This window comes from Bison bison, unplaced genomic scaffold (genome assembly GCF_000754665.1).
Source record: "Bison bison bison isolate TAMUID 2011002044 unplaced genomic scaffold, Bison_UMD1.0 scf7180017864141, whole genome shotgun sequence".
Classification (NCBI taxonomy): Eukaryota; Metazoa; Chordata; class Mammalia; order Artiodactyla; family Bovidae; genus Bison; species Bison bison.
In genome coordinates, this window is record NW_011494713.1 from 3,939,821 (window position 1) to 3,950,118 (window position 10,298).

The 10,298-nt window shown below is 48.1% G+C and overlaps 1 protein-coding gene across 1 annotated transcript in view; it reads left to right on the top strand.

Moving 5' to 3' along the window:
• The window catches only part of FAM219A (family with sequence similarity 219, member A), a 61,398-nt gene that overhangs the window by 45,001 nt on the left and 6,099 nt on the right, over positions 1 to 10,298 (top strand). The window contains exons 3-4 of the mRNA XM_010840176.1: positions 6,566 to 6,750; positions 10,079 to 10,181. Coding sequence (XP_010838478.1) covers positions 6,566 to 6,750; positions 10,079 to 10,181 — 288 coding nt within the window. The remainder of the gene's footprint in view (positions 1 to 6,565; positions 6,751 to 10,078; positions 10,182 to 10,298) is intronic.

Genomic DNA, 10,298 nt, shown 5'->3' on the forward strand with positions numbered 1-10,298 from the left:
AAGGGTCTTAATATGTCCTGAAAGGATAGGAGTCCTGGCCAGTTGCCTGGCAGAAATGCTAGCAAAGAGGGAGACAGGGGATAAAAGTGGGAGCTCCCCAACCATGGTACTCACAGGACCTCAGATCCTTCTCTGGAGTAGGAACTGTCATTGGCCAAATGATTCTCATGTTGAGCCAGAGAGGGATGGGAATGCCTTAGAGGCTGAATGGACAGCCATCTGCAGGGAAGCTGAGAGGTTTAACCAATGCCTAAACTGCTACTGAATATTCTTGGACTGGACGTTAGGTTTCTGCCAAGCCATGGGCATTGGACAGAAAGGCATAGAGTTGCATTCTTTTGGATCTCCCTCTATAATATTGAGACTAAACATGCTTATTACCACATACTGCCAAGGGATGTTTTGGGGGAATGGCATAACTCTTCAGGGAGCCACAGCCTCAGGAAGTTTCTGAGCTGAACCACTTGTGACAGAAACAGAGTTGGTCTTTGATACCCTATCTTGCAGTCTCTGCCCATCAGAGAGTGGCCTGAGCTCCAGATCACCCCATTTTCCTTTCCTTCTCAGTACTACCTGTCCTCCTGGCCCTGTTCCTTTTCCTGCTCTAAGTCTGTTCTACTTTCTCCCAGGGGAACTGAACAGAGTACAGACATGACTATTCCAGAGGTAGCCTTTCAGCATTTCATAACTCAGAACTGCTTCCACCAGCTCCCTCCTAAAACTAGAGAAAAATTCATGTGCGTTAGGCAAAGAGAGGTTAGATAATGTTGATACAAGCACTTTGCCTCTTCATACCTCATTCTAAATCCATTTCATTTTCCATCTTCCTGAAAATTAGTGCTTGAAGGTGAGGACAGAGGTTACCTTTCCTGTGGGAAAGCGAAAATTGAATCATGTTGTTACCTTGAATCATCTGTGTTCAGTCCATAAGACAAAGGCAAAATTGTTCAGCACCACGGAGAGTGCCTTTCATCCTGAAGGCAAGATCAAGAGCTGGTGAAAGTTGAGGATTTGTAGCTGAAACCCCTGCCAGTCTGGTCTCCTTCCACTCCTATCCAGCCACCAAGAGTCCCTCTTTTCCTAAACCCCTTAGCATTTTCCCCCTTCTTTTACTTAACTAGGCTTTTAGAAATGAACTCCCTTAACTTTCCCCCCACCTTTCTGTCTCCATGTTATCTGCATCCTCCACCTATTTTCACCTCCCTTCCATTTCAGTAAGGAGTGTTCCTCCTCTTATCTGATTCTGGTTCTATCTTCTCTTGACTCCTCAAAGACCATAGTCCATCAAACATCTCCCTTTCTACTCAATTTTCTTCCCCTCAGTGTGAAACAGTGGTCATGTGTTCCCTCCCTTCAAAGAATCCTTCAACTCCAAAACTCTCTGACTGGCATTCATTCTCACTCTGTCTTCTCAGTTTAACTCCTTGAGAGAACAGCCTGTGTTCACTGTTTCTACTTCCTCATCTCCTATTCCCTCCTACATCCCTTGTATTCTTGGCTCGGTTCTTACCATTCAACCAAAACTCTGTTTGCTGAGGTCACCTATGACTTCCTCACTTCTAAATATTATCTTTATCTTATGGAATCATGTATTAGTTTTGACACTGTTGATTTGTTTCACCTGAAAACTGCTTGAATATCTTCCTGGATCTTTTTCTACATCTTGTCTTTCTGCTCCTACTCAGTCTTCTTCTTCCACTCATTTCCTAAGGTTGGATGCTCTCCAGGACTCTATTCTTGGTTCCTGTCTGCTTCACTGTGCTTGTTCTCCCTGAGGTTATTCTCCTCTGTGGGCTTCAATTACCATCAGTCCACAGCTCTTTCTTGAGATCCTGAACCTCAATTCCTACTGACTAATGATGTCATCTAGTGTCCAAAAGACACTTCAAAGCTCAACCTGTCCCAAACTGAGCTCATCTGGTTTTCCCTGACCATAGTTATGCCTTCTCCTGCATTGTCTGTTTTAATAATTACTACAAGCATCCCTTTCCCAGTTACCCCACACAGAAAACTAGGAGTGTCTGGACTCCTTCTACATTTTATCTCTGAGATCTGCCACTCTACTCTCTTTAACATCCTCCTTTATGGCTTTTTATCTTCTGCTTAGTTCAGGTCTCTGTCATCTCTTGCTGGCACTGTTGCAACAGTTCCCTAAATCCCAGTCTCATTTCCTTCCCACCAATCTTGTACATGACTTTTAGAGTGTCCTTCTCCATCTCAAATCTCATCATGTTACTCCCCTACTCAAGGCTTCACTGGCTCCTCTGCCACCATCTTCTGAGTAAAGAACAAAATCAAGGCCCATCTTCCACCATCATCTGAGCCCTGCTGGCCCTGCAACTTTATTTCCTGTCACTGTTCATCATCATACCTTCTAGGTTTCCACTGTAGCAAAATATTGACTGTTTCTTGAATGTGCAATGCTAGTTTCAGGCTTCTGAGCCTTTGCAGATGTTCCCTGAACATCCTTCCTCTTAAGATAACTGGGAAACTGATGTTTGGAGATCTTTTCAAGAGTCTTCCTCTGCGAAGTTTTCTCTGACCACCCTCCCTTTGTCCCTTTCCCTCTACATTTATGGCTCTTGTTACATTTACTGATAATTACTGGGAGCTCCTTAAGAATGGGTCTGTTTCTATATATCTTGATGAGCCCCAGGCTGACCGCTGATAACTGAGGGAAATGCAGCGTAAGGAAGTGAGGAGAGAGAGGAGACAGAATGCTCCCTGATCAGGCCCCTCCTCACCCTGTTGAGTGAGCATCTCTTCCACAGATATCTCCCCACATAAGCCAGGCCCCAACCTGGGTGGTGACAGGGCTGCTGCTGTGGATTGGTCACTGCCAGAGTACACTGTTCATGGCTGTGTGTCCCACAGAGCCTGTACTAATAAAAGCCTCATAGCTATACCACACATAGAGTGTGCTGGATGTAGTATATATACTAAAGTGGAAGTGAAGTCACTCAGTCATGTCCGACTCTTTGTGACTCCATGGGCGGTAGCCTGCACCAGGCTCCTCCGTCCATGGGATTTTCTAGGCAAGAGTACTGGAGTGGGTTGCCATTTCCTTCTCCAGGGAATCTTCCTGACCCAGGGATCGAACCCAGGTCTCCCGCATTGTAGACAGACGCTTTATCATCTGAGCCACCAGGGAAGTCCTATATATATACTAAACACTACTCTAAATGCTTGCATATTAATCACTAGATTACATAGTCTCACTTTATCCTCACAGAAACCTTTGACATAGGTATTAGTATAAGCCCCACTTTACAGATGTAGAAACTAAAGCCCAGATCACATAGCTAGTGTTATAAATGGAGGAGCCAAGATTTTTTTTTTAAAGAGTAGTCTAAGTGGTAATTTGTTGAAGCTAGTAATTTGTTTGATAGGTACCCAGGATCTCACTATACTGTTTTCTCTGTTTTCATGTAAATTTAATAAGTTCTATAGTAAAGCATTTTTAAAAGATTGGGCTAAATCAATGTGTTTTAAACTCCCTCCCCCACCTTTCTTTTAAAGCAATAAAACCCTTTCTTCAACCAAAATCTTGCAGAAAGACTCCTATGTAAGTGAAATCAAAATGGATCTATTCTGGGGATTTCCCTGGTGGTCCAGTGGTTGGGAATCACCTTGCAATGCAGGGGATGCGGGTTTGATACCTGGTCCAGGAACTAGGATCCCCTGTGTTGCAGAGTAGCTAAGCCCTGTGTGCCGCAACATGCCTATGCACCACAACCAGAGAGCCCACGCACCGCAATGCAAGATCCCACATGACACAGTGGAATCCCATGTGCCACAGCTAAGACCTGATAAAGCCAAATAAATATGTAAAAACGGATCTATTCTAGTTTTAGGGAAGCCAGACCCCCTCCTGTTGCTCTCCTTTCGCACTCAGCCCTGCCCAAGGCCCAGGGTTCAGGAAACACAGTTGAATAAAAATCACTGGACCAGACTAACTCTGAAGATTCTTCTGGTACTTCTGCCTTCCTCTAGTTATATTGGTTTTGCGCTGGTCATTAGCTGATTTATTCCATCCCAGAAACAGTGAGATTGAGCTATTAATCATCTCCATAGTCTTTGGAGAATTTGCGTGCAGGGTTGTAGAAACATGCGCTGCTGTTAGAGATGCATTTCAATGTCTGTCTCTGCTGAGTGTTTATTAATAACCTTGCTAATCACCACTCTAGTTTCTGGATCTAGCTAACTCCTGTCAGATGTCCTTGGGGGGCATTTTAAATTTTCCCTGATTTCTTCGAGCCAGATGCTTCCTTCTGCCTGGATTCCTCTCTGATACTTGTATTCATGAATATTTCACATCTAATCTCCCTGATTATATTTCCATGTGGTGGTCATGGTGCATTGGCTGCACTTCCCAGGAAAGACATACAGGAAGCCCACAGTGAAGGCTTGAGTTTGCAGGCACAGTGCCAGAATCTTTGTTCCTGCCTCAAAGTTGGCCTTCCATCAAGGACAGTGATGGGGAAATGCTGAATGGGACCTCACAGTCTAGGGCTTTACATGCTGGCTCTTGACCTAAAGGGATTGGCAGTGTCACTCAGGAATCCCAGTGGCCTTAGGGAACACATGTGGGTCCCTGTGACCAGAGTCACTCAACAGCTTCCCACTCAGGCCCCATCCTTCCTGCACTGGCCTCCTCCAGTGTTGCCACCCAGGACCTCCAGCCTGAGAGAAGACACTCTGATGGACTCATCTGCATCAAGGAGGGAAAAGTTAGCCACAAACGCCCAAGCACTTGAGTTCTTGAAGTTAACTGTGGGAGAAAGCAGAGGTGATGGTCAAAGAGGCAAGATGAGCCAGGGGGCATAGTGTCCTGGAAGCCAGGGAAGGAACCCTTTCCAAATGGACATGGTGTGTGTAACATGTGACAAACACTACAGAAAGAGGAAAGGAAATTAGAAATCTGCCAGTGCATCCCTGGGAGGGCCCCACAGGCACGTTTGTGGGTTCTACCTTTGAGAAGCCCTCGCTCAGGCGGCCTTGGGAGTGAGCGTCCCTGCAGCCTACTGCTCACCGGCTGGTCTCCATGTCCCCTGCAGGCAGCACTGTTTTGACCACAGAGAGACATGGATGGGTCACTAGAGGCCTCCTTCTCCAGGGCAGCAGGGGACAGGTGCTGCCAGAGATCAGTCTCCCAAGGAGGAGACGAGCCAGGGAGGCAGAGGATGAAGGACGTGGAAAGACCAGTGGCTTGGGAGGTTGCCTGGGATGCATGTACTGAGCCCCCAGTCCCCCAAACCTGTTCTGCCCTTCTGTCCCATTCCCTGACAGCTAAGGCTGGGAATCAGAGAAGAGGACACAGGCCCGGGTTCTGCCCTCAGGAACTCACAAACCACTGTGGCAACACAGCCCACCCAGGCCTTGCACTCTGGATGGCCTAAAGAAACACAGACAAGGCCAGGATTTCCCTCTAAAACATTCTAGACTTTTCCCTTTTCCTTTAGTGGCAAGCATGTTTTCATCCCCCCTGCTTCATTCTAAAGGGAAACTAAACCACCATAATGGCTGCATAGCCTTCCTTTAACAGTCACCAGAAGCCACTCAGATCCCTGGGCCTGGCCCCACAGGGCCCATCCTCCAGCATTCTTCCTGCCTCTCTGTCTGCTCTCCGTGTCCCCAGAGGCAGAATAGGCACAGCCCTGGAGCCTCTCTGCGATCCTCTGACCTTAGGCTTACCACTCTGTGACCCTAGGTGGATGGTTAGGATGGCAGCATCCTATGTCCATGGCTGGTTATCAGTTCCTCAGGGAGAGGGTGAATGACTCCAGCACCTTCCAACTGACTGAGGCAGAGTAGGACAAGGCCCTGGATCTTGTAGCAGAGATTTAGGGGTGTTCTGGAGAGAATAGTGAGGCTAAAGTAGGACTTGGAGCAGCATAACACCCATAGCAATGGGAAGAAGTCAGTAAAGAGGGCAGTGAGGGAGACCAAAATGGTTCCAGACCCTGGACAATGCACAGAATGCATGCTGTCTTGTCATCTGTAGTGTCCAGCCCTGTCTGGGCAACACAGGATGAGCTGGCCACCGGCTGACTTGCCATTGTTTGTCTTCTCACCTGCCATTCCAAGCCAACCATTCAGGTTCTCTCGGGAGACACTCTTTAGGATCCATCTGTGAAATGGAGACGTTCTCACCAGAACTGCATGGCTACAGCCTGGAAGTCTAGCCTGGCTCAGCCAGTTAGTTCTCTGGATCCTGGGAAGGGATCAGCCAGAGCTGGGGAAACAGAGGAAGAAGGCCCGTCTCAGGGAGCACCTGCTCAGACCTTAATCCAGACTTAAACTCACAGGAACCTAGAAAGATCTTTCTAAACAAGGCAGGGCCCTAAGGAGCATGGCGACTAGTATGGGAGGCAAGAGAAGGTCCTGTGGGTTTAAAGAATCACAGTAGGCTTCCTGGGGGTGGCAGATGACATGGGACTTAAAGGACAGACACCCAGATGGGTGTAAATGGGGCCGAGATCCTGGGCTCTTCCACCCAGCTCCCGATCTTCCTTCCATGGTAGACGGGTCTATCCCTCCCTTCCTGAACGCCACCTGCTGCCAGGGAGAAATACCCACAGAGGACAGGTGAGAACAGCCCCCTGTGTTCACCTCCTAACAGCTCCCTGTCCCCCTGCTTTCTCCCCCAGGACCCAGCCGCCGCCTCCATCTCAGACGGAGACTGTGACGCCCAGGAGGGTGAGTCAGTAGCCATGAATTACAAACCATCCCCGCTCCAAGTGAAGCTGGGTGAGTGTGTCTGGGGGGTGAGGGAGATGTTGGGCGTGGACAGGCAAGGTGCGCTGGGCTGGGTCTGCAAAGAGGTACAGCTCAGGCTAGATAATTCTAAGACTCTAGCCACGAAGTCACTGGCACCACCAGGTACCTTCTCTCCTGCAAGGCCAAGAGGGAGGTGATAATTCTCTACAGACGCCCAGAGCTCTAGAGGCATCTCTAGGGCCCAGAAGGTTCCAGGTGTTCTGGAGCATAGCTGCAGGAACCCCAGAGAGAGGGTCGGAAGCCCCATCAGACACTGGACCAGGTTGAGAGGAAGCTGCCTTAGAAGTGGGCTTCAGTTCCTGTGTCTGAGGGCAGAAAGGAGTGAGGCTCCCGAAGCCTGGAACCTGGCTCCTCTCCCCTAGAAGCTGAGCCCCTCTCTCCCTTCCTAGTCAGCCTATCTGGATATCTCCGGATCTTGTTGGCTCCTGTTTGGAGGAACTTTCCCTTAGTTTCTTAATAAACCCAAAGCTCTCCTGGCTTCCCAGGGTCACCTTGGGGGTTTATCTCACGTCCACTCCAAAGTCAGTTTATGCTGCCGCCCGATCCTTTGAGCCACCTCTCTCCCAGTCACTGCCCAGAGCTCCTTCAGCTGCTGCACTTGCTTTACCTCCCCCCAAACACCACCTCTCTCCCTCAGGGACCATCTCACTCACCCAAGGCTGCCATACATAACAGACTTCTAATTTTTAAAAAATGGTTTCACTAATTTTGAGCGTATACAAATTTTCTTCTCTGATTTCTCTTCTCTTTCAAAAAAATGATTTGTTAAAAGCACTTTCTTCCTTCTAGACTTTTTGAATGGCTTTAAAATTTAATATACTTTTTAAAAAGTGCAATGGATTAGATTATGCTATTAGTATAAAAGCATGTTTCTGTTTCTTAGTTTTAAGGTCATTTAATGGAATAAAGATCACAGCACCGTGAAAAAACAAAAAACAAACAAAAAAAATGGTTTCAGGAATTCCTGGCAGTCCAGTGGTTAGGACACTTCATTTCCACTGCTGAGGGCCTGGATTCAGTCCCTGGTCAGGGTACTAAGATCCCACAGGCCATGAGGTGCAGCCGTCAATAAATAAATAAACAATTTGTTTTCATGAGTGAAAATATAGCTCACACAGTACATCCAGGAAAGAGTTAACAATTAAATGCAGGCCATGACCATCCTTCAGAACTTCTCTGCCATCCCGGCTGCACTCCTGCTCATCTTTCTCCCCAGGCTCCAACTGCCCATCAAATACTGGGCCCTCTCCTTAGTCCTGAGAAATCTGTTTCAAACCTTGCTCTGCAGCTGCCAGGACACCTTTTCAGAGTCCTGTTATATTATTCAGCTTTTCTTTTTTCCTTTTAACTTGCTTTTCTCCTTCCAGACCAAATCCAGGGAGCCCCTCAGGCTGTTTTTCTAAACAAGAGAACAGTCCTCTCTGTGGAATTTATTCGTCTTCCCAGGACAGGACACCAGACTCAAACTGCAGCCAGTTTATTTGCTTATTATTGTTTAGTTTAACAACACAAGTATTTAACAAGTATAACTTCTTTACTCTTTCCCGTCATTTTCTCCTCAGAGATCATCATTCCAAGCGTTTTGTTTTTGGTTTTTAGTTTTTTCTAGTTTTATTTTATATTTAAACACAAGTGGTATCATACTGTCCACATTTTCTGAAATTTTTTTCTTTTTTGTTTTCTGATTAACGTCTTAGAGCCCCTTCTAAAATATCAATATATAGAGAATGACTTCTTTTAATAGTTGCATTGTAGTCTGTAGTTTGCTTTTGCAGTTTATTAGCATTTTTTCACTGTTTCAAACAGTTCCAGCATGCTTTTAAAAACAACGTTTTCCCCGCTGACCATTGTATTACCACCACAGCTCCTCTAGAAAAATTCACAGCCTTATCCCAGTTGCACTGAGGAGAGTCCCCACCAGGAACTTATAAGGCAAATTGCACCCCCTAGAGGCTTGGGGTGGTAATGGCAGCTGCCTGCGGGGAAAGGAGGTGGAGGTGGGTTTGAGGGCGTGAGACAGATGAGCAGGGCAAAGAAAGAGGGTTAGAGAGTGGGAGATGAGAGACATGGAGGTCGAGAAAATTCCAGAGTACAGTAGCTATAAATGCCCATCCCATCCTTCCTCTCTGGAACTTGTTGTTTTGTGAGAGCTTTCCCCTGGCAGTCCTTTTGCCGGTATCGGAGCTGCTGTGAGGAGGAGGAATGGGTAGACAGGCCTCCTGTAGGGCCCAGGCAGAAACTGACATCTGGTAGCAGAGCCACACACCAGGCACTGGGTCCCTTGGTTGCCAGTCCCATGAATCTGGTAGGTTCTAGAGCCTCGGAGAATCCACAGGCTGACCGAGGAGTCAGAAGTAGTCTCGGCAGAGGGCTCCCCCAGCCTGCTGCCCTTACCCTGCCTGCCCCATGCTGCCCCTCCCGCTCCACAACCTTCAGCGGCTTCTCTTCCTTTTCCATTGAGCCCAGACTCCTCTGCTTGGCATTCAGGCCTTCATGCTCCAAGTCTGTAATCAGAGGGGCCCCCAGTCCCTTGTACACAGGATCTCATACGTGATTGGTGACACAGATGTCTGCTGAATAAATAAATGACTGAATAAATGTGTCCAACTTTTCTAACCTGACCTTCCTCCATCTTCATCCTTCCATCCGGTCCAGATCCACACTTATTACACTCACTTCTAAATGCACTTTTCTATACACTACCCTTCCTTCCTCAAATGCCCTCCTCTCTCTACCTCAAGTGGGCTTCCCTGGTGGTTCAGAAGGTAGAACATCTGCCTGCAGTGCAGGAGACCCAGGTTCAATCCCTAGGTTGGGAAGACCCCCTGGAGAAAGGAATGGCTACCCACTCCAGTGTTCTTGCCTAGCGGAAGCTAGCAGACAAAGAAGCCTGGTGGGCTACAGTCTATGGGGTCACACACAGTTGGACACAACTGAGCGACTAACATTTTCACACTCCACCTCAAGGTGTCACCTGCAGGAAGCCCTGCCACCCTTCTATTCCATCTCTCCCTCTCCAGCCTTTCTCTGGATCAAACACATGCTAGCTAGCCCACTTGGGAGTACAGTTCCTGGAAGATGGGGGTCAGCCTCCTCCTGTCGCCCTTCACTATCTTCCTCAGGTTGGGCAGAGCAAAGCACTGTCTCTTTCAAGATGCAGGGCCTAGAGTTGGATCCTTGCCTCAGTTCTTAGAGAAGCAAGGGGTTTCACCATGGAGGCCAGCCCAGGCTGTCCTGAGTGGTAAGGCAGGTTGGCCCTGGTGGCAGGACACAGCTTCTTTCCCATGTTCCCCTGCAGAGAAGCAGCGGGAGCTGGCCCGGAAGGGCTCCCTGAAGAATGGCAGCATGGGTAGCCCTGTCAACCAGCAACCCAAGAAGAACAATGTCATGGCCCGGACAAGGTAGGGCCCCGCCCCACCCCACCAGGACCCTGCCAGCTCCTGTCTCTGCTGGTTCTGAGCCTCCCCTCTTCCCTCCCTCCTCAGGCCCAGCTCCTCTCTGAGAGGAGAGAATCTCAT